This window comes from Corella eumyota, chromosome 4 (assembly GCF_963082875.1).
Source record: "Corella eumyota chromosome 4, kaCorEumy4.1, whole genome shotgun sequence".
In the NCBI taxonomy this organism is placed as follows: Eukaryota; Metazoa; Chordata; class Ascidiacea; order Phlebobranchia; family Corellidae; genus Corella; species Corella eumyota.
This window is the reverse complement of record NC_137493.1, coordinates 12,493,429-12,517,410: the sequence shown is the minus strand read 5'-3', so window position 1 is coordinate 12,517,410 and position 23,982 is coordinate 12,493,429. Positions and strand designations below refer to the sequence as shown.

The following is a 23,982-nucleotide window of genomic DNA, read 5'->3' as shown; positions in this document are numbered from 1 at the left end:
TTTAAAAACTATGATTATTACAAGATAAGACATTTCACCTTTGTTTTCTTATCAATATAACCACAACCACAACAAGAATGATAAACACAAATACACCAAAAACAGATCCAATTATATCTCCCTTACAGACATTTATTGGATGCATACCTAGACATGTTTAGAGAAAACAGTTTGTGATACTTTAAACTTCCATAACTAGGTTAAGCCAAAAAAAAAATACAATAATATATAAACCTGGTTTACAAGTTCCATTTACATTTCCCCATTCTCCGAAACCATCACAAGAAATTGCTCTTATCTAAAACAAATAAAATATTAGGGACAAATTGTATTTATAATAAACAAAATTAATTAAAATATAACTTACACTAAATGTAACAGTTGTGTTAGGATTGAAAATATTGAGGGATATGCCAGTAAAATAAAAATTTTCCATTTTGTTTAATTTCTTAGAATCAAAAGTTCTCGCATATTTTATATCATTACCACGACTTTCAATCTAAAAATAATATTTTATAAACTAAAATATATTTTCAAAATAAAAACACAAAAAAGAAAACATTTATTTTCATTTAAAAAAGCTTAAGATATTAAATGACTTACCTCATATGAAATAATGTCATCCACATAACTAGTTGGTATTGGCCACTTGATAATACAATTAGGTTGAGTTGAATCAACATAAGATGAAGTTATGACATCAGGAATTCCAAAACTGGTTGTAACACTTGAATATGATGTTACTGATTGGCTACCACAAATACCAAGTGTTACTGTTACCTACAAACAATATACAAGAATTGTATTATTTATCACTTTAATATAAGGCTACATTATTTGCAAAATATATACAATAATAAATTTATTACTTAAATTTATGTTTAATGTTTACCCTTGTTATGTAGGTAGTTCTAGATGTTAAGCCAGTAACAACAGCATAAGATTGGTAATAACTGTAGTGATTTGATAAAATTACACTCTGTGAGCCAGATAATAAAATATCCCCCTAAAGAATTATCAAAGTTAAAACTATTATCTAGTGTTTCCCATTGCGAATAAAATAAATTACTTTGCTTCTTAACAACAACAATTTTTTAATAACTTACTTGTACATTTAAGGTCAAGTTAGAATAGATTGATTGAAGGGACAATAAATTTGTACTCCAGGTTACATTAATAGAGTTACTATCACATTGTACAGGGTAAGCTTGTGTGGTCACTAAAATATAAGTTTAAATTAAATTATTAACAATATTAAGGAAATTCGAATATTTTTTTATTTATAAGTTAAAAAGTTTATTTACATTGATATTGGCAGGCAAAGTTGTATGTTTCTGCACAGTTTATTGGTATTAGATTCCAAGAACCATTTTCATAATGAAAAGCTGTGCACAAATTAGAAGGAGTTTGTGGTAATGTAAAGAAGTTAACTGGAGTTTGATCAGGCCAAACCCAGTTGTTATCTAAATATTTCGCTCCAACTATAACTCGAGTGTCTGGTATAACTAAAAAAAAAAATTGTAACGTCAGAAAAGTTTTTCATTTAAACATTTCTTAAAAAAATGTAATGCCATTAAAAATATAAAAAACAAACAAATCATTTTTATAAAAAATATTTACTAACTTAGTTTCTTTACCGAAATTTTCCATTTTTACATAGGTTTGACTTAAATTTATAGCCTACATACTCTTACATCATAAAAAACTAAAACTTTACAAAGACTAAAAAAATAGGAATTAACTTAGATACTAACTGATAGGCCTAATATTTGACATTATAAAACTAATTATTTATTTAGTTTTTTTTAAAACAGTTTTACCTGGAACAAATATAGTTCCCACTAAGTGTACAAATCCTTCAATACCCAGACTTGAATCATCAGTAGCAGTTAACTTGATGGAATAAGGTTGACTATTTCTAAGTAAAAGATATCTTACCAACGAACTAACATTATTTAGTGATCCAAAAAATTGAAAGTCGAAAACAGTTTGCCATGTAAAAAGAGATTTAAATTTTTTGTATATTTTATATTATTAACCATTTAATTCGTTTTTTCATTATCAACAATTAGTGTTTTGTTACAATATTTTTAAAATATTAACATATATTTACCTTCAGCAGGCTCATCACCACAATTATTAGGTCTATCCCCCACTGTTATACTCCACCTCATAAAATTAAACTGGCAAAATGTAAGAGGTTGTGTAAATCCTGGTCTTGAACTAAAATGTAAAATATTTCAATGGAAAAATATTTTGGTTGATTCTATTTTTACAAAGATTAACTAAGTCGCATAATTGTAATGCAATTTACTTACCATGGATCAAATTACAATTTAATTAATATTATATGCCTACTTATTATATAATGAACAACAAACCTGTTATAAAGATCGACATAAGCAATGTCCCCTAGACGACCAGCACTCATCCAACCATATATTTCTTTAGGTGATAAGGCATATCTGTATCCTCTACCCTGTTCATGTGGTAGATTCTGCACTGTTTTGTAAAATATCCACACTCTTTTAACACCTATAAAATAAATACTAATCTATATATTAGAAACAAATAAAATAATATTAAGATATTTTATGTAATATATAAGAATATAAAAGTTAATTATTTAGGCCATCATAATACTAGGGTTACAAAAAGTTTAACTTAGATAATTACTTACAACTTAAATTCAATAAATTAAAACTGATAAGCATATGAATTTAAACTTACCATATCTGTATTTGTTGTTAATAAGATTAATAATAGAATTATTTGTTTGTTGATTTTGAATTGAAACCAAATTTCCACCATTTTCCGCACAAAAATTCTCAGCATTTTTCACATTAAGTTGATTGTCTGATAAACTATATACAGTATCCCCAGTTCCAAATATGCTGCCTTTGCAAGCTTAACAAACACACAAATATAATAAATTTATTTATGTAAAGGTTTGTTTTTTAATAACATATGTAGTAAGACGAAAAGTTAAGACAAAAAAGTTGTAATATTAATTTTTATGCCAAAACTTTCTTACCTCCTTTGCTTAAAGTAGAAATACATAAAATAATCAGCATATAAAGTAAAATATTATATGTCCCCATTACAATTACTTTGAAACCTACCTGATAATCAAAATATTAATTACTTAAACAATAAAACAAAACTAATTCTTATTACAAAAAAATTATATGTTTAATAAGCAACAGCAATGAAAAATCATACTTTTAACTTTGTTAAACACATTTGCCCATCCATGACACAAGTTTGTTTAATATAAAAGAAAATATATTTGTTTAAATAAACCCCCACACATATTTTGTTTAACAAACTGCTTAAATAAGGCTTTACCTACACAATATTATGCATACATCCCACTGATAAGTATTTAGAATATAAATCAGTTGGGCTCGTAGCCCACTAAAATGAATTGTAAAAGTATTAGTCATGACTTAAAGAAAGTTTGCATGAGTGTATATTTATAAATGCTTTCTTAAACAAACTACATCATCACCAAATAAATGCATAAAATTAAAATTTTTGCAAAATGAAAAACATAGAGATTGTTTACAGATTATTATTGAAAATTAAAATCTAACAATACGGTGAAGTAAGAACAGGCGCAACGTTTGTAAAACCTTAACTGCACAAAAGCTTCTGTGGGTTAATAATATTTCCTGTTTATGCTATTAAAGTCACAATTAATACTTTATGTTTTTCAATAAGAGTTAAGTTTTTAAATAATATATTTTAAATAAGAGTTTTTTACTTTCACATCACAGCATCTTCAAGGCATTATAATTGTTTAGAACACGATGCGACAAATAGTCTTCTAGATCAACAACGAACAATAATTTTATACAAGCCCTCCATCAAAAATGCACAATCGCTAGATAAAAAATAGATAAAAAGATACAAACCAAATAAAAGAACAAAACGATCAGTAAATAATATGAAATATTTTCTGCTTTATTTCCAATGTTGTTAAGAAAAAAAATCAAAATGGCAAGAAAGAAATAAAACCATAAACGTCTTCCTTATTTAGCAAAAGTTCGTTTTATGTATTTACGAGAACAATTTTATTCACAAACAAAGTGAGCAATCAACTAGTTTTCCTAAAACACAAACCCTAAATTATAAATCCATATTTAAAATATAGCCAAGTTGTAATTAAACTACAAAACTTACATGATTATTATAATAAATAGTTGCATCTATAAGTTGAAACGATAGTTTTCATAAATAGCATTCTAAAAAGATAAATAACGCATTGTAGAAAAAAAAATTTTTTATAACATTTCGTACTAATAGAGGTTACAAATGGTTTAGATTAAAAATGAAAGTTGTTTTAAAAATTAGTTGTTATGGTAGCAAGCAAAAAAAGGAATTGTAAAGGTTACTATGAAATTAGGTTTGCAAAATAACCCAATTTCACAAATCTGCTCAACTATGCAACGCAAAGTTAATAACTTATTAGCAAGAAACGTTTAGTAAATTTGTGTTTTTGAAAGTTATAAAATAATTCTTGTGTCAATTGCATGTGTTAAATTTCGATTACTTTACCTTTGCATGAAAATTTGAGTTGAGTGCATAACTCACAGCAGTTAAATTATTTACCAGAATCGAAGTTAATTTTTTTTATTGACATAATGATTTTCTAAATTTAAATAAACCAAAACCAACCTGATTTACTGCAGTTGTGTTAACTACATTAGCATATGGAGATTCCAACACCATACCGGTATCTACAAAATTATAAAAAAGCCCTTTTTAACATAAGTTTGATATGCATAAGGTTTAAACACAATTAAATAAATACTTAGTGCATTACTAATGATTATTAAAACAATTAATATAATTTTTTTGTTAATACCAAAAACCGTTTTACCAGTTTGTGAAGGTCTCTGCATGATTTCATTTTTTCGAAACCTAAAAAAATACTTGATTTAAAAAAAATTTATTTTTATTTTAAAACAAAGAATTTTACCTTTTCTTTACCATCCAAATAACCACCATAATAATAACTAACACTACAACCACCACAACAATAGAAGCAATTATTGCTCCTTTAGACACAACAGTTCCAGATTTACCATCACTTTCACCTAAACAATTTTCAAATGCATAAAAGAATCAAACAACAAAAATACATGCAGCTTTAAAAATGATGAGACCATAAATTATAAAATTCAGTTACAACTACTTGATGCTATAGCATAGGTCCAATAGTTCTAACATAGGTCTAAAAAATTAAAAAATTAAGTTAATAAGTACATGTTTGTGTAATCACTGTTACGCTTAATCATTTGGTATAATATGTAACAAGAATTAGCATTTAAGAAATGCAAAAAAAAACAAGTTAACCTGTTTTTATTATTTTAATTGGTGAAACACAAGTTCCATTTACATTTTCCCATTCTCTGAAGCCCTCACAAGAACTTGCTCTTATCTAAAACAACATTTCATGCCAAAATAAAATATCTTTTCATTTAAATATATTGTCTTGAAAAAAATAAAGTTTAGCCTAAATGTATTAACAGCTACCCTAAATGTAACAGTTTTGTTATAATTATGAACATCTAAAGGTATTTCCATAAAGTATTCATTTTCCATTGTAGTTAATGAGCTAGGATTAATGGCAATCAATGATGTATTTGTGTTGCTTTGCCCTTCAATCTAAATCCAAAATAAAATATTATTTTAACTCTACTTATGAATATTTAACATTATTTCTATTATTTACTTACCTCATACAATAAAATATTACCCGCATAACTAGTTGGTATTGGCCACTTGATAATACAACTAGGTTGAGTTGAATCAACATAAGATGAAGTTATGACATCAGGAACTCCAAAACTGGTTGTAACACTTGAATTTGATTTTACTGATTGACTACCACAATTACCTAGTGTTACTGTTACCTACAAACAAAACACAAAAATAGTATCATTTGTCACTTTAATATAAGGCTACATTAATTGTAAAAAAAAAACAATAATAATTTTATTACTTAAATTTGTGCTTAATGTTTACCCTTGTTATGTAGGTAGTTCTAGGTGTTAAGCCACTAACAATTATTAAAACACACAAAGGGTTAATCTGAGATAAAACTTACTTGGGAGTTATACCTTAATTTTGTAAATCAACTGTAACTTATGTTTAAAAAAAAACTTATTAAAAAAATTCTAAAACAGAAAGTGATGTCACTCTAGTAGATTATAGTGCAAAAATGGTATTAACGCTGTTTTAAAACCTGCTTTGGCAATGTTATCTTTTTTCGTAATAATTTTAAGTATATAATTTTATTTTAATAAAATTAGCAAAATGAATAAAATTATAATCCTATAACGACACATATGTTATTATAAAAGTTAAATGCCCTTGAACCTTAATGTTTAACATGTTAATAAGTTTTTGATTAATTATAAATTTTTGCCTATTAAATATAGTTTGTCTTTAAAATACAGTTGTTTAATTAACAAAATTATCAATTAAAACATTCTAAATTTTATTTTATACTTACCATAATCAGGATTAGCTACACAATGCGATGGTTTTGTTTTAACTGCAATACTCCACCTTTGATTTTGAGAATGGCAAAATATAAAAGGTTGTGTAAATCCGGATCTTGAACTGGAATTTTGATAGTATATTATGTTGTAGGTTTGAAAAAAAAGTATTGTAATTTTTAAATAAACCTTTTATAAAGATCAACATGAGCAATATCTCCTAGATGTCCAGCACTCATCCAACTATCTGTTTCTTCAGGTGATAAAGCATATCTGTATCCTCGACCCTGTTCATGTGGTTGATTCTGTATTCTTTTGTAAAATATCCACACTCTTTGTACACCTATAAAACAAATATTAATCTATATATTAGAAACAAATAAAATAATATTAATTATTTTATGTAATATATAAGAATATATATGTTTATCATTTATGCCACTATAGTACTAGGGTTACAAAAAGTTAAAATTAGATATATATTTACATTTTAAAATCAATAAGTTGAACATGTTAAGCGTATGCATTTAAACTTGCCATTTCTGTATTTGTTGTTAATAAGATTAATAACAGAATTATTTGTTTGTTGATCTCGAATTGAAACCAAATTTCCACCATTTTTCTTACAAATATTCTCAGCATTTTCCACATTAAATTGATTGTCTAATAAACTGTATATAGTATCCCCAATTCCAACTACGTTGTCACTACAAGCTTAATAAATATTAAAACATTTTTAGGAGTGTAAACTGATATTGTTTAATCTTTATGGCCAAGTCCACGTGGTAATAATAAAATGGGGCTTCCCTAATTTAATAGTTAATTTAAAGCCGACTTAAAAAAAAAATTAAATAAATAAATCAATTCTTACCTCCTTCACTTAAAGTTGCAATATATAAAATAATTAAAATTAGCTTATAAATCCAACACATATTATGTAGCTTTACATCAATATTTTTCATGTTTTTACGACAAATACACTACAGTGGAAAAAACATAAAACTTGGGTAATGCTAATATATAAGATTAAAGCAGAGTCTTATATATAGTTTTGGAATTGTAACTTCCTATTATTCATCGGTAAATCAATACTAAGCATAGAGGAAGATAAATACTACACAAATATTTATTAAGTAATACGAACTGTTAACTTATAGCCTAATGTTCTCTAAATAAGTTAGTTCAACTTAAGACCTCTGAAATTGTATCTCTAATAGGCAACAATAAAACCTACAAATTTTCTATAAATTTAATGCGAAACCTGTTTATCTTTTCTACTAAATGGTACCTAGCTAAGCCACCAGTATAATAGTTGATGTAACTTTTATAATAAAAACGTAATAATAATTAACGTTTACAGTAGCCTTAAAAGGCAAAAAATTGCCAAATAATACAAAATTCCATTACTTTTAATATCATTCTCAACATCTAAACTGACTTATATACAAACTTTCATTTTAAATTAATATGCCAATACATTGTAATAAGTTTGTACTATAGACAACTCGTGACTCATTTTTTTAAGTCTGTTGCATGAATTGTCTAGATAGATGTATGCATGTAACCTACTATACTTCCTTGTAATACGTAAGTAACATCAAAAGGTCAATAAAAAAATTTCGAAGTTTCATCAAAACATTTCGAAGTTTCATCAATAAACCTTTTACTAGCTATAAAAATAAATCTCAAACAAAGTATATTGATTTCTACCCTTATTTAAATATTTAATATGACCCGAAAGCAATTTACGTATTCTTGGATTACTAATATATCCGGTGTAAGTTAACTAGTAGGTTAGTTAAAGCACGTCAGAGTTTCGGTCTATTGTAAGTGCAAAACCTAAAATTGTAAAGTTTACGAAGTCCCAATACAAATTGAACCCGAAATCAATTACATTGTTTCGTTATTGAAAAAAAATGTAAAATAGAACAATTAGTAAGCAATTTAAATATTTAACAGCAAACATAATAACAAGAAAATACAAAAATAAATTTCAAAAATATATTTCTACACAAAAAAGTCACAAGAAGTACAATTCAACAAGCAAAATATAAAATCTTTTTATTAAATGTTTGTTATTTAAGTCATGTGCCGTTAAACTAACAAAAACTGCTCTAGTAAACAGGTAAAACCACCAACGGCAAATGTGTTACTATACTAAAACAGTAGCATTCCAAAAAGCGGGAAAAAAACTAGCCCTAAAAAAACTCACATAAGAATGAATATATCTAGATTTTCACCAAATTTGAATTGAATCGAAAAAAAATCACAAGTTTATTTATTTTAAAACGGTGCCGCTAATAGTGTGAGCGGTAGTTTTCATAAACAGAATTCTGGAAAAGATAAATAACGGTTTTAAATTAAAACTTATTGAACAACATTTTATAATAATGAAGATTATGGGATAAATAAACGTAACGCAAAAATGTCAACTAAATAAAAACAGAGTTATGGTAGCATACCAACGATTTGTCATGGTAATAAGGAAAAATAATAAATAAAAAGGTCCCTATGAAAGTAGGCTTGCAAAATAACCCATTATCCAAAATCTGCTCAACAATACGGTACAAAATGTATAACTTATTTTTTTTAAAAAGTTAAGCGAATTTTGTTATTAAAAGTGATTAAATATTTTTGGTGGCAATAATTTAGAGTATAAAATTTTAATTGCTTAGGCATAGCGATAATTTTGCAACAAAATTTACCCGGCAGCCAGATGCGCTTCTTACAATGGTTTAAGTAATTAAAGAGTTTAAGTGAAATTTAAATCATACCAACCTGATTAACTGATGTTGTGTTAACAACATTAGCATAAGGAGATTCCAACACCATATTTGTACCTATTAAATAAATATTTTTTTAAATTTTAGTACTGAATGCATGAGGCTTAAACACAACTAAATAAATACTTTACTTAAAATTATTAAAAAAAATAATTAAATTTTTATGTGAAAAAAAAATTTACCAGAATGTGTAGACCTATGCATAACTTTCTTTTTTTGAAACCTAAAAAAATTCTTGGTTTAAAATTTAATTTATTATTTATTGTTGTTTGGACTTAGTTTTTAATCTATGTTGTATGATATTATAAATACATACTACACTATAGTTAGTTCAGTGTTATTTACCTATATTAAAAATAATTTTTACCTTTTCTTTACCATCCAAATAACCACCACAATAATAACTAATACTACAACCACTCCAACAATAGAACCAATAATTGCCTCTTTGGACACAGCAGATCCAGATTTACCATCACTTCCACCTAAAAATTTAATTTAAAAACAATTTATGCTTTTAAGTTTTTATAAATGCTTTGAAGAAACAGACAAGTAAAATACATGCAGAATAAAAAATTGGGGGATCCTAAAAATTCAGGATTCGGCTGAAACTAATTAACTTTGTAGCTGGATAGGTCCAATAGTTCAAGAGTTAAGACTGATAATGTGTTAGTTAACAACATCAGTAATATTTAACAATGCCACACAAACAAAATTAGAGTTATAGATTTCAATATGTTTGTATTTGAATCAATTGTGTGTAACAGTTCTAGTTGTAAAGAAAAAAATTACATTTTTGTATAATAAATGTTATGCTGGACCATTTAGTATATTACGTAACAATAATTAGCAAAAAACATGTTAACCTGTTTCTATTATTTTAATTGGTGAAACACAAGTTCCATTTACATTTTTCCATTCTCCAAAACCCTCACAAGAACTTGCTCTAATCTAAAACAACAGTTTATACAAAAATAAAACTTCTTTTAAGTATTACCAAATTTAGTTTGTTTTAAATTTAGAAACAATTACCCTAAACAAAACAGTTTTGTTGTAATTATGAACATTTAAAGGTATTTCCATTAAATATTCATTTTCCATTGAAATTAATAAGCTGGGATTGAAGGTAATCAATGATGTGTTTGTGTTGCTTTGGCCTTCAATCTAAATCAAAATCAAAATATTATTCTAATCTTACCTAGGATCATTGAACAATATTTCTATTATTTACTTACCATGTATGATAAAATGTCATCCACATAACTAGTTGGTATTGGCCACTTGATAATACAATTTGGTTGAGTTGAATCAACATAAGATAAAGTTATGACATCAGGAATTCCAAAACTGGTTGTAACACTTGAATTTGATGTTACTGATTGGCTACCACAATTACTTAGTGTTACTGTTACCTACAAACATTATTCAAGAATCGTATCATTCATCACTTCATTATAAGATTACTTTAATTGCAAAATATATACAATAATAAATTTATTCATTAAATTTATGTTAATGTTTACCGTTGTTATGTAGGAAGTTCTAGGTGTTAAGTCAGTAACAACAGCATAAGATTGATTATAACTGTAGTGATTTGATAAAGTTACACTCTGTGAGCCAGATAATAGAATAAACACCTTAAGTATTAAAGAATCTAAAACTATTATTCAGTATTCTCAATTACAAATAAAATAAATTACTAAGTTTCTACTTTTTTTACCAACTTACTTGTACATTTAAGGTCAAGTTGGAATAAATTGATTGAAGTGATAATAAATTTGTACTCCAGGTTACATTAATAGAGTTACCATCACATTCTACAAGGTAAGCATGTGTAGTCACTAAAATATAAATTTAAATTTACTTACCAACAATATTATCTACAAATTTGACTACCATTTTTTATTCATTTTTATAATGTTAATTTACACTGATATTGGCAGGCAAAGTTGTATGTTTCTGTACAGTTTATTGGTATTAGATTCCAGTAACCATTTTCATAATGAAATGCTGTGCACAGGTTAGGAGTTTGTGGTAATGTAAAGAAGTTAACTTGAGTTTGATCAGGCCAAACCCAGTTGTTATCTAAATACTTTGCTCCAACTATTAAATGAGTGTCTGGTATATCTACAACATTTTTATTAGTCATGTTAAAAATATTTTTTATTACAACATAAAATGATATCATATACCAAACAATCATTTCTATAAAAAAATGGACTCTTTTATTTTTGATTTAAAAAGTTTAAAAAACAGACAATTAATACACTTTTTTATTGTATATTTATAGTTTACCTAAAATTTACAACTAAAATAAATAAAAGAACTAACAAAGATACGAATTAAGAAGCTCAAAATTTTTTGTTATAAATTTAAATGATTTTATTTTATTTTTTTTTTAAACAATTTAACCTGGAACAAAAATAGGATTCTGCAACCTTACAAATCCCTCAATACCCTGATTTGAATCAACAGTTGCAGTTATTTTGGTGGAAAAAAGTTAAGAAGCTCTTCCTAAAAGATATCTTTTCAATGGATTAACATTATTGGAAGATCCAAAAAATTGAAAGTCAAAACCAGTTTGTCCTGAATAAAGGGATTAAAAGTTATTGTATATATATATATATATTATCATTAATTTTTTTAAATGTTATCGATTTTTTTACCATGTTTAATTTTTTTTATCTAGGCTATAAAATATCGTGTTTTTACTACAAAAAATTAAAAAAACAAAAAAAATTGAATTAGGGCAACCTAATTAAAAAATTATTAAATAGATTTGTTTACCTTCACCAGGTATATAAACACAATTTTCAGGTCTATCCCCCACTGTTATACCCCACCTTGTATATTCAAACTGGCAAAAAGTAAGAGGTTGTGTAAATCCTGGTCTTGAACTAAAAATAAAAACACTTTTTTACTTTTTAATAGATTTAAAATACGTATTAAAAATTAAATTTTTTTTCTAGACTTTTAATATACTAAGAAAACTAAACCTTTTATAAAAATCAACATAAGCAATGTCTCCTAGACGTCCAGCACTCATCCAACCATCTATTTCTTCAGGTGATAAAGCATATCTGTATCCTCTACCCTGTTCATGTGGTTGATTCTGAACTCTTTTGTAAAATATTCATACCCTTTGTAAACCTATAAAATAAATATTAATCTACATATTAAAAACAAACAAAATAATATTAAGATATTTTATGTATTTAATAAGAATATAAAAGTTAATCATTTAGGCCATCATAATACTAGGGTTACAAAAAGTTTAACTTAGATAATTACTTACAACTTAAATTCAATAAGTTAAAACTGTTAAGCATATGAATTTAAACTTACCATTTCTGTATTTGTTGTTGATAAGATTGATAATCAAATCATTTGTTTGTTGATCTCGAATTGAAACCACATTTCCACCATTTTCCTGACAAACATTCTCAGCATTTTCCACAATAAGTTGATTGTCTGATAAACTATATACAGTATTTCCAGTTCCAATTATGCTGTCACTGCAAACTTAACAAACACACAAATATAATAAATTTATTTATGTAAAGGTTTGTTTTGTAATTACAGTATGTATTAAGACAAAAAAAAATTTTGTCAAAACTTTCTTACCTCCTTTGCTTAGAGTTGAAATACATAAAATAATCAGCATATAAAGCAAAATATTATATGTCCCCATTACAGTTACTTTAAAACCTATCTGATTATTGAAATATTAATTACTTAAACAATAAAACATAACTAAATCTTATTAGAAGAAAATATTATATATTGATAAGGCGCATCAATGAAATTTAATACTTCTAATTTTGTTAAACACGTTCCTTACATTTGCCTATCTGCACAAAACAAGTTTGTTTAATACAAAAAACAATATTTTTAAATAAACCCCACACATATTTTGTGTAACTAACTGCTTAAGACTTACTTACACCATATTATACATTTATCTCCCACCAATAAGTAATCAGAATATAACTCAGTTAAGCTCATAGCCTCTTAAAAGTGAATCGTAAATTACTAAACTCAAATAAACATCAGATTAATACAAAATATTCTTAATACCATTTACCAAACAAAAAACAAATAAAGTTTAATTAATTCATTAATATAGAAGTTATTATGAAGTACAGATATTAGTCATCACTTACAGAAAAAAAAGTTTGCATGACTGTATATTAAAACATGCAGTCCTAAATAAACTGCTTTATCAACAAAAGCTTGTACAAAATTAGAATTTTTGCCAAAACCTAAAAACAAAAAGGTTGTTTACAGATTATTATTAAAAATAAAAGTTAGAATCTAATAATCTGGTAGAATAGAAACAGTCACCTATTAGGAAAAAGTTTAAAAAGCAATTTATGCAGCGGTGAGTTATTAATATTTCCTGCTTAGGTTATTAAAGGAACAATCAATATATTCAGTTTTTTGTAAACTTTCATAATTTTAAAAAATCATGTTTTTTTTTACTTTAGTACCACAACCACTTAAGTGTCCAACAAAGCTATGAGAGTGGGCAGGTGGTTTAAAAAAATAAAATTAAAAAGTCAAATGTGGCTTTTTAATTATAGTTACTCAAATTGACAAACTTTGGGTACCAACAAAAACTAAAATATTAAAAAACACTGCGATTAAAATAAAAAAGTAAACAAAAGTTATCACCAAACAAAACAACAACAAAAATAAATGTTATATTTAGGGGCAGTATTTTTTATAAATAATTTCATGTATACAAAACTAACAGAAATTAAAACACAAATTTAAATAAATATTAAAAAAGACATTTAGTCAATTCCTTATACAAGATTAAGTTCGACCAAGCTGGTGATCTAGAAACATGTTGAATTTTTCCTTAAACACGAAATCTAAAGTTATAATTTTTGAATCATAAAAATATTTACATTAAATACAATTAAAGGATATATTTAAATTATTATTATGGCATAAAACTTGTATACCTACTTAAAACTTTGAACTGCTGAATCTATTTCTTAAAGGCTAGTTTTCATAAACAGAATTCTAAAAAAGAAAGAAAACATATATATGTTAAATTGTAACTTGGGTAGCCATGGTATTATTAACAATTTATTTTTATTTTTTATGTTTACAATTAACAATCAAAATAAGTACTTTTTGAATCCTCTTTCTTTAATTTTTAGTACATTTAAATGATATGTATACAAATTAAAACTTAAATTCTTATATTTTAAGCCATAATAGAGTTTTATTAATACCCAACAACTTGGACAGTTTAAAGTAGATCTAGATGCCAACATTTAAATGTCAAACAACAAAATATTTTAATTTCAATCTTTAGGTTAACCTGATTAACTGATGATATGTTAACTACATTAGCATATGAGGATTCTGCTACTAGTACAGAAGCAGCACCTGTAAATTGTTACAAATTTAATTGTAGTTGAATTTACACTAAGTATTTAAGGCATTCACAGCACTTACTCTAGTTAAATTTAAAATAAAATTAAGAGTTTAATAATTAGTCTAAAATATCGAAACTAATTAATGTGGATTTAAATTTTACATAAACCACAATTATTTTAATAAAAATGCAATTTAGTTAATTTTGTTTAACTTAATTAATTTTGTACCAGATCGTGCAGCTGTTTGAGGTGCTTCTTTTGGTAAACTTAAGGATCTAAAATTGAATAAAATGTAAACAAGATGTAATTTATATTTTATTTATTTTTTTTACGAATTTAATCATTTATAACAACATGGATTTTTTACCTTATTTTCTTCATCAATATAATCACAACCACAACAAAAATTATTAACACAACAACTCCAACAACAGATCCAATTATAGCTCCTTTAGGAACAGATACTTTAGACTGATTACCATCTACACCTAAAATTTCTTTAAATAAAAATAGAAATGTAAAAATGAATGTTGTGAATGCTTGTAATTTTAGTAAAAATAATTAAGCCTTTTTTGATAAGACAAATATAGATGCATGAGTTACTAAACATGTTTTGCAATAAATAGTTTTAATCTAAAAAAACTAGGTTTAACATAAAAAGTACAATAATATATAAACCTGTTTTACAGGTTCCATTTACATTTCCCCATTCTCCAAAACCCTCACAAGACCTTGCTCTTATCTAAAACAAATAAATATTAAAACCAATTGTATAAAAAGAAAACTTTAATACAGTAAAATATAACTTACACTAAATGTAACAGTTGTGTTAGGATTGTAAATATTGAGGGGTATATCAGTAAAATAAAAATTTTCCGTTTTGTTTAATTTCTTAGAATCAAAAGTTCTCGCGTATTTTATATCATTACCACGACTTTCAATCTAAAAAAGATTTTCTTTTAAACTAAAATAAATTGTCAAATACAAAAAAAATATAATTTTGTTTTGGTAAATTCCTAACCTCATATGAAAGAATGTCATCCACATAACTAGTTGGTATTGGCCACTTAATAATACAATTAGGTTGGGTTGAATCAACATAAGATGCCGTAATGACATCAGGAATTCCGAAACTGGTTGTAACACTTGAATTTGATGTTACTGATTGACTACCACAATTACCTAGTGTTACTGTTACCTACAAACAATATACAAAAAGTGTATCATTTATCACTTTAATATAAGGCTACATTAATTGCAAAATATATACAATAATAAATTTATTACTTAAATTTATGTTTAATGTTTACCCTTGTTATGTAGGAAGTTCTAGGTGTTAAGCCAGTAACAACAGCATAAGATTTGATATAACTGTAGTGATTTGATAAAATTACACTCTGTGAGCCAGATACTAAAATATCCACCTAAAGTATTATAAAAGTTAAAACTATTATCCAGTGTTTCCTATTGCGAATAAAATTAATTAACAACAAAGTTTTTTTACTATCTTACTTGTACATTTAAGGTCAAGTTAGAATAGATTGATTGAAGTGATAATAAATTTGTACTCCAGGTTACATTAATAGAGTTACCATCACATTGTACAGGGTTAGCTTGTGTGGTCACTACAATATATGCTTAAATTAACTTAACAACAATTTTATCTACAAATTTAAGTACTTTTTTATTTATAAGTTAAAAAGTTTATTTACATTGATATTGGCAGGCAAAGTTGTATGTTTCTGTACAGTTTATTGGTATTAGATTCCAAGAACCATTTTCATAATGAAATGCTGTACACAGATAAGAAGGAGTTTGTGGTAATGTAAAGAAGTTAACTGGAGTTTGATCAGGCCAAACCCAGTTGTTATCTAAATATTTCGCTCCAACTATAACTAGAGTGTCTGGTATATCTATAGTAATTTAAATTGTAATGTTAAAGTTTTTTTATTCAACAATTTTAGGCAAAAAGTTTTATCATTTAAAAATGCATTAACATACAAATGTGCTTGAAAAAAATGATTACTAACTTATAATTGAAGTAAAATAATTAAAGGAACTTAATTAGCTACCATGTGATAAACTTAACATTTTACATTATAAATTAAAAAAAATTAATAATATTATAGTTTTTAACAACACTATTACCTGGAACAAAGATAGTTCCTTTTAACACCAAAAATCCTTCAATACCAAGACTTGAATCATCAGTGGCAGTTAACTTGGTAGAAAATGGTTGAGTATTTCTATCTAAAAGATATCTTTTCAATGAGTTTTTTTTTTTACATTGTTGAGAGATCCAAAAAATTGAAAGTCAAAAACAGTTCCTCCTGTACATAGAGATTTAAATTTATTACAGAAAAAAAATACAACAAAAATTTTAATTTAGCTCACTTTTAACTTTTAAAAATTATTTTATATATAAATTTATCTATAGCAGGTTTACCACCACAATGAGAAGGTCTAGGTCCCAATGCTATACCCCATCTTCTAAATTGATATTGACAAAATGTAAGAGGTTGTGTAAATCCTGGTCTTGAACTAATATTTAAATAGCTTATTTGCAAAACAGTTTGATTTATTTAATTCTATTTATTGAAATTCCGAATTACAGTTACTACTTAATTATTATTAACCGCCACAGCCAGTTAGTTACAAACCTATTATAAAGATCAACATAAGCAATGTCTCCTAGACGTCTAGCACTCATCCAACCATCTATTTCTTCAGGTGATAAAGCATATCTATATCCTCGACCATAAACATATCCCCAATTTACTCTTTTGTAAAATATCCACACTCTTTGCAAACCTATATGTAAAATAAAATCTGTACATATTAAAATGCAAGAACTATAATTAAAGTACACTTATTATATAAGTAATAAGGATTTGAAAGTGGATCATTACTATTTTAAAGATCACAAAATGTTATTAGTTATTATTACATAAAATACTTATAATTTACAATAAATTAGTGCAAACTGTTAAGCTTACATAAATTTGAACCTACCATTTCTATATTTGTTGTTAAGAAGATTGACAATGAAATCATTGGTTTGTTGATCTCGAATTGAAGCCAAATTTCCACCATTTTCCTTACAAACATTCTCAGCATTTTCCACATTAAGTTGATTGTCTGATAAACTGTATATAGTATCCCCAATTTCAACTATGCTGTCGCTGCAAGCTTAATTAATTTATATAAAAATTATCAATTTTTTTTTCTTTAATTATAAAAGATTACTTTTATAAATTTTGTAATATTGAAAAAAGAAATAATAAAAAAAAAGTCAAAATCTTCCTCACCACGCGCTTTAAAAGGGGAACCTCCCCAAATTAATAGTTTTATTTTTTATTAAATATTATTATTTTAATGAATAAAATCATAATAAACTGATAATAAATTAAGATAGTTGAGCTTTTAACAAATTTTTCGTGCAAGTTATTAATAAAAAGCTATGTATAAAAATATTAACTTGTTTTGTAAGAGTTCGTTTTTTATTGCCAATGCATAAAAATACTACACAGGTAGAAACAACTACAATAGTATACAAACCTACCTCCTTTACTACACGTTGAAATACAAAAAAGAATAAGCATATAGACCCAAAGACGATCCAACAAAGTCATAACAAGGTTAATACGATTTTAAGATATCTAATAAAAATGCTTAGCTTACTGAAACAAAATAAAAAAATATTTAATTTTTTACCGTAACTGCCATAACATTAAGTAACATATATTTTCTAATAAAAATAGTATGTCTTGTTAGTGACAGCAGAAAGAAATAACACTTACGGAGTTTATTGATGCATTAGCCACACTTTCACAAAAGACACAAAAATGAAAACTGTCTTTACAATTAGTAACGAGAAGGTAAAATTGATATAATGTAGCAAATAAAGCTTTGTCAAAAAAAACGATAACTAAAAATAGTAAACCCACTAAATTATATTTTGTTTTTACAACCACCTTTACACCTAAAACGCAGGTTTGTAAGATAACGCAACAAATAGATATACTAAGGGAATGCTATTTAGCGGAAATTATTTTTTGCTTTGCTTTAAACTTAAGTAAAAAATAAAAAGCAAAATTTGTGCACCAATACGTAGAGAATAAAAAGCGTAAATAAAAAAACTAAAGCCTTAAACGTTTTATCTTTTTAGCAAAGATCATATTTATTTAAAAAAAATGTTATTTACATAAATTTTTCACGGCGCGCAGTTTGTTCATCTTTGACCTATGCAAATATTACAATTACACAACCCTTATTTTAATAGACGCCTTTACTGATATTTAAACGCTATTTAAAAGTTGTGATAATATACAATTTAACATCTTTAAAATTAAAATATTAAATACCTTGCGTAATCTATGCATGGCCTAATGAGGCTTGCAACTTTAATGATTTATCATTAAAGTTAATACAAGAACTAAGTATTCCTGCGCTTGCGTTGGTAGTGTTAAATTCTCCCACGGGGTTTAATATTGTTTCACAAAAGCATAACACCAAACATCTAAAATATAATAAGGTTAGCCCGAACGCAGGTCCCACTAGCAGAAATTATATGGCTCGCGCAAAACTTAACCGTTAAAAAATCGTACTGATTTATGTATTAAAAGACGCGATTGCAGTGTTTTGTAGTTGAATGGCTTACTATTTCGGTTGACATTTAAACGATACATATTTGAATTACGGCTTTATGTTAATTTTTTTAAACATATGATTGCTGGATAATGATTAGTATCTGCTTTAAATAACGAGAAGTGGTTTAACTGGATTAACATTTTTAAATTTAACCCTGCACATGAAAATAACAGCAGATAGCTACTGGTTTAAGACCACACTACAACATGACAATAAACATTTAAACTGTAAAGAGTTAACGCGAAACAGACCCAACTAACAGAAATTATACAACTGGTTAGCTATACAATTTAACAACCTATAAAAAAGCTATCTTTAGTCAACCAACCTTAAATTTGAAATAATAAATAACGTGCATAATGTATACATGGCCTGGGAAGGCTTGCAACTTTAAGTGATTCGTCATTTGTAAAGTTAAAACAAAAAACAGAAAGGAACAAATAAAATATAAAAATAGTTGCATGATATAAAAATTCTATAAACAAAGTATTCATGTAGTTGCTTGTGAATTACTAATATTTCCTAATTGGGGTTTAGTACAACATTTTTTTCAAAATAATAAACAAAAAAATCATAAAAGCCAATTAAAACAGCAAAAGTAATTAATATAAAAGCCAATGTTTTGTAACAATATAAAAATTCAAAAAAGATTATTGCTTTATAAGTATATATTTTCAATTTAATAAACAATGAAATTAAAAAAAAGCGTCTTACTAATAATGTTTAATTGATTTAATAATCTAAAAGTTTATGCAAAAGACAAGTATTAGTCATGACTTGAAAAATAAAATAACTTTTGCATGACTGTATATTTAAATATGCTTTCTTAAACAAACTACATTATCAACAAATGTTTGTATAAAAAAAATTTGCAAAAAAGAAAAAAAAGCTTGTTTACAAACCTAACAATCAGATAAAAAAAGAACAGGCAAGACTTTTGCAGAACCTTAAAACACAAAAGCTTCAACAGAAATCTAGGTGGCTGTGGGTTATTAATATTTTCTGCTTAGGCTATTAAAGGCACAATTAATCATTTTAGTTTTTGTATAATTTAATAAAAGATTTAAAAAAATCAGAGTTTATTACTTTAGTACCACAACCACATTAGTGTTCAGTAGTTATATGAAATTAGACAGGTTAGTTATGAAAATAAGCATAAAAACCAAGATGTGACTCTTGTTATTATTTCTTAAGTTGACAGTCTTAAGCTATTTGAAAAAATTAAAAAAACACCATAAATGTAACTCTTAAAAAAATATATTTAACCAATTTCTTATACCACATGGTTGTTTGACTAAGTTGGTAATGTTAAAATTTTTCTAAAACACAAAAACATAAGTCACAATACAAATTTAGAAATAGGTATTTCAAAAACAATTTAAGATACTTTTTTAAAGTATCATTTAAATAATTAAATTTTTATACCTACTTAGAAAGTTAAACTATTAAAGTTATTACTTGAAGTGCTGATTTTCATAAACAGAATTCTAGAAAAAATACAAATTGTATGTTAAAAGGTAAACGTTGAACAGTTTCATGGTAATGAAGTTTTATGGTGCATAAAGATTTATTGATAATCCTTCTTTAATTTTTATCACATTTAAATAACATACATAAAAACCTGGCGCAGTTAAGGTAGAAGACAACATTCAAATGTGAAACAATAAAATATTTTAATTATAATTTCAAGTTAACCTGATTAACTGATGTTGTGTTAACTACATTAGCATATGAGGATTCTGCTACTAGTACAGAAGCAGCACCTGTAAATTGTTACAAGTTTAATTTAAATAACATTTAAAAACTGGACATGTGATAATTTAAAGCATTAGGTTTGGAATATATTTACATTACTTAATCCTTAATTTTACTTTAAAGATTAATATTTAGTCAAAATCACCAAAAAAATAAAATAAAATAAAAAGAGTGTTCAATTTAAATAATCCACAACCAATTTGATAAAAAAATTAAATTGAGTTCTACTTTAAATCAGCTTAATTAATTTTGTACCATATCAAGCAGCTGTTCGAGGTGTTTCTTTTGGTAAAGTTGAAGATCTAAAATTGAATATAAAATTTTACATCATGTAATTCATATTTTATAAATTGTTTTTACAAAATTATTCATTTCTAAAAACTTTTATTTTTTACCTTATTTTTCTCATTAATATAATTACTACAACAACAAAAATTATCGCTCCCTTACAGACATTTAGTTTGGACTGATTACCAACTACACCTAAAATTTATTTTAAAAATATAGGTTATAAGCATGCTTTGTTTTTAAACAAATATAAGAATGTAGCTAATAAACAACATAGCATGTTGTAAATGCTTGAAATTTTAGTAAAAATTATTTAGGCTTTTCTAACTAGACACGTTTTGTAATAAACAGTTTTAAATACTTTAATTTTTCATATCTAGGTTTAGACTGAAATGATCAAGTACAATAATATACCAGTTTTACAAGTTCCATTTACATTTCTCCATTCTCCAAAACCCTCACAAGACCTTGCCCTTATCTGAAACAAATAAATATTAAAACCAATTGTATAATAAGATAACTTTCATACAGTAAAATATAACTTACACTAAATGTAACAGTTGTGTTAGGATTGTAAATGTTGAGGGATATGTCAGTAAAGTAAAAATTTTTGATTTTGTTTAATCATTTAAAATCAAAATTTCTTCCATAAATAATATCAGTACCACGACTTAATATCTAGAAAACATTTTTGTATAAACTAAAATAAATTGTGAAGTACAAACAAAAAAACTAAAAATTTTGTTTAAGATATAAAATTGGTTACCTCCTATGAAACATTGTCATCCACGTAACTAGTTGGTATTGTCCATTTGATAATACAATTAGGTTGAGTTGAATCAACATAAGATGAAGTTATGACATCAGGAATTCCAAAACTGGTTGTAACACTTGAGTTTGATGTGACTGATTGACTACCACAATTACTTAATGTTACTGTTACCTACCAGCAACATATAAGAATCAGATAATTTATCACTTTAATAAAAGTTTACATTAATTTAAAAAATATACACAATAATAATTTTTATTACTTTAATTTATATTTATTCTTTACCTTTGTTATGTAGGAAGTTCTTGGTGTTAAGCCACTAACAACAGCATAAGATTGGTAATAACTGTATTGATTTGATAAAATTACACTCTGTGCGCCAGATAATAAAATATTCCCCTAAAGTATTATAAAAGTTAAAACTATTACCCAGTATTTTCAATTGCAAATAAAATAAATTACTTTGCTTCTTAACAACAAAGTTTTTTACTAACTTACTTGTACATTTAAGGTCAAGTTAAAATAGATTGATTGAAGGGACACTAAATTTGTACTCCAGGTTACATTAATAGAGTCACCATCACATTGTACAGGATAAGCTTGTGTGGTCACTAAAAATATAAGTTTAAATTAACTTACTAACAATATTATCTACAAATTTGATAACCATTTTTTATTCATTTTTATAAAGTTAATTTACATTGATATTGGGAGGCAAAGTTGTATGTTTTTGCACAGGTAATTGGTACTATATTCCAAGAACCATTTTCATAATGAAATGCTGTGCACAAATTAGAAGGAGCTTGTGGTAATGTAAAGAAGTTAACTGAAGTTTGATCAGGCCAAACCCAGTTGTTATCTGAATACTTTGCTCCAATTATTACAAGAGTTTCTGGTATATCTATAACATTTTTATTAGTAATGTTAAAAATATTTTTTATTTCAACATAAAATGATATCATATACCAAACAACTATTTCTATAAATAAATGAACTCTTCTACTTTTGGTTTAAAAAGTTAAAAAACAGACAATTAATACACTTTTTTAATGTATATTTATAGTTTACCTAAAATTTACAACTAAAATAAATAAAAGAACTAACAAAGATACGAATTAAAATGGTCAATATTTTCTGTTATAAATTTAAATGATTTTATTTATTTTTTTAAAAACAATATTACCTGGAACAAAGGTAGTATCCTGCAACCTTACAAATCCCTCAATACCAAGACTTAAACCATCAGTGGCAGTTAACTTGGTGGAAAATGGTTGAGTATTTCTATTTAAAGGATATCTTTTCAATGAGTTAATATTATCACGAGATCCAAAAAATTGAAAGTCAAAAACAGTTTGTCCTGAATAAAGAGATTAAAGTTTATTGTATTTATATACTATTAATTATTTAAAAAGTTATTGGCAATTTTTTCATGTTTAATTTTTTTTATCTAGGTTATAAATATTGAATATTTACTACAAAAAATTAAAATAACAAAAATATAATAATAGGGCAAGTAGATTTGTTTACCATCGCCAGGTTCGTCAACACAATTATCGCGTCTATCCCCCACTGTTATATGCCACCTTGTAAATTGAAATTGACAAAATATAAGAGGTTGTGTAAATCCAGGTCTTGAACTAAAAATACTTTTTTAAATTTTCATAGATTTAAAATACAATTTGACAATTAAATTTTTTTTAGACTTTTAGTATACTAAACCTTATATAAAGATCAACATAAGCAATGTCTCCTAGGCGTCCAGCACTCATCGAACCATCTATTTCTTCAGGTGATAAAGCATATCTGTATCCTCGACCCTGTTCATGTGGTTG

At 25.8% G+C, this 23,982-nt stretch overlaps 4 protein-coding genes across 8 annotated transcripts; all 4 read right to left on the bottom strand.

Moving 5' to 3' along the window:
• Positions 1-1,894: 1,894 nt before the first annotated feature.
• Positions 1,895-6,837, bottom strand: LOC145750091 (uncharacterized). Of its 5 annotated transcripts, XM_082566031.1 has the most exons (12): positions 6,699-6,837; positions 6,524-6,633; positions 5,745-5,921; positions 5,542-5,673; positions 5,362-5,446; positions 4,985-5,102; positions 4,886-4,926; positions 4,681-4,742; positions 4,186-4,247; positions 3,767-4,112; positions 2,731-3,122; positions 2,411-2,549 (listed from the first exon to the last, which is right to left on the bottom strand). In XM_082566031.1, the coding sequence occupies exons 2-9, from the start codon at positions 6,524-6,526 to the stop codon at positions 4,212-4,214; spliced, it is 654 nt and encodes a 217-aa protein (XP_082422157.1). In that variant the 5' UTR covers positions 6,527-6,633; positions 6,699-6,837; the 3' UTR covers positions 2,411-2,549; positions 2,731-3,122; positions 3,767-4,112; positions 4,186-4,211. The 5 variants fall into 5 exon arrangements, with proteins under 5 accessions (XP_082422159.1, XP_082422157.1, XP_082422155.1 ...); XM_082566029.1 differs by having other exon boundaries at positions 2,731-4,112; XM_082566030.1 differs by having other exon boundaries at positions 2,731-3,886.
• LOC145750862 (uncharacterized) lies at positions 6,689-7,484 on the bottom strand. The gene is made up of 3 exons (XM_082566934.1): positions 7,381-7,484; positions 7,047-7,223; positions 6,689-6,852 (listed from the first exon to the last, which is right to left on the bottom strand). Exons 1-3 carry the CDS (start codon positions 7,469-7,471, stop codon positions 6,689-6,691), a joined length of 432 nt encoding a protein of 143 aa, XP_082423060.1. The 5' UTR covers positions 7,472-7,484.
• An 899-nt stretch (positions 7,485-8,383) lies between these two features.
• LOC145750860 (uncharacterized) lies at positions 8,384-11,441 on the bottom strand. Its single transcript, XM_082566933.1, has 10 exons — positions 11,222-11,441; positions 11,021-11,133; positions 10,816-10,929; positions 10,528-10,704; positions 10,325-10,456; positions 10,159-10,243; positions 9,660-9,777; positions 9,475-9,515; positions 9,288-9,349; positions 8,384-8,842 (listed from the first exon to the last, which is right to left on the bottom strand). The coding sequence occupies exons 1-10, from the start codon at positions 11,439-11,441 to the stop codon at positions 8,807-8,809; spliced, it is 1,098 nt and encodes a 365-aa protein (XP_082423059.1). The 3' UTR covers positions 8,384-8,806.
• LOC145750859 (uncharacterized) lies at positions 11,217-13,297 on the bottom strand. Its single transcript, XM_082566932.1, has 6 exons — positions 13,249-13,297; positions 12,638-12,814; positions 12,289-12,409; positions 12,080-12,189; positions 11,705-11,878; positions 11,217-11,419 (listed from the first exon to the last, which is right to left on the bottom strand). The coding sequence occupies exons 1-5, from the start codon at positions 13,295-13,297 to the stop codon at positions 11,793-11,795; spliced, it is 543 nt and encodes a 180-aa protein (XP_082423058.1). The 3' UTR covers positions 11,217-11,419; positions 11,705-11,792.
• Between the last annotated feature and the right edge of the window lie 10,685 nt (positions 13,298-23,982).

Bases quoted from the DNA above. Each gene is read 5' to 3' on its own strand.
- LOC145750862 (XM_082566934.1), bottom strand. From the start codon at position 7,471: ATGAAAAATATTGATGTAAAGCTACATAATATGTGTTGGATTTATAAG. The intron at 7,224-7,380 runs GTAAGAATTGAT...ATATTTATTAAG, and splicing joins TGCAACTTTAAGTGAAGGAG to CTTGTAGTGACAACGTAGTT. The intron at 6,853-7,046 runs GCAAGTTTAAAT...TTTGTTTTATAG, and splicing joins TAACAACAAATACAGAAATG to GTGTACAAAGAGTGTGGATA.
- LOC145750859 (XM_082566932.1), bottom strand. From the start codon at position 13,297: ATGAGCTTAACTGAGTTATATTCTGATTACTTATTGGTGGGAGATAAA. The intron at 12,815-13,248 runs GTATAATATGGT...GTGTTTGTTAAG, and splicing joins CTTATTGGTGGGAGATAAAT to TTTGCAGTGACAGCATAATT. The intron at 12,190-12,288 runs GTTTAGTTTTCT...TTTTATTTTTAG, and splicing joins TATGTTGATTTTTATAAAAG to TTCAAGACCAGGATTTACAC.
- LOC145750091 (XM_082566029.1), bottom strand. The intron at 5,103-5,361 runs GTTAACTTGTTT...AAAATTGTTTAG, and splicing joins AATTAAAATAATAAAAACAG to GTGAAAGTGATGGTAAATCT. The intron at 4,248-4,680 runs GTTGGTTTTGGT...TTATCTTTTTAG, and splicing joins ACACAACTGCAGTAAATCAG to AATGCTATTTATGAAAACTA.
- LOC145750860 (XM_082566933.1), bottom strand. From the start codon at position 11,441: ATGACTAATAAAAATGTTGTAGATATACCAGACACTCATTTAATAGTT. The intron at 10,930-11,020 runs GTAAGTTGGTAA...TTAATACTTAAG, and splicing joins ACTTGACCTTAAATGTACAA to GTGTTTATTCTATTATCTGG. The intron at 9,778-10,158 runs GTTAACATGTTT...TTAAATTTTTAG, and splicing joins AATTAAAATAATAGAAACAG to GTGGAAGTGATGGTAAATCT.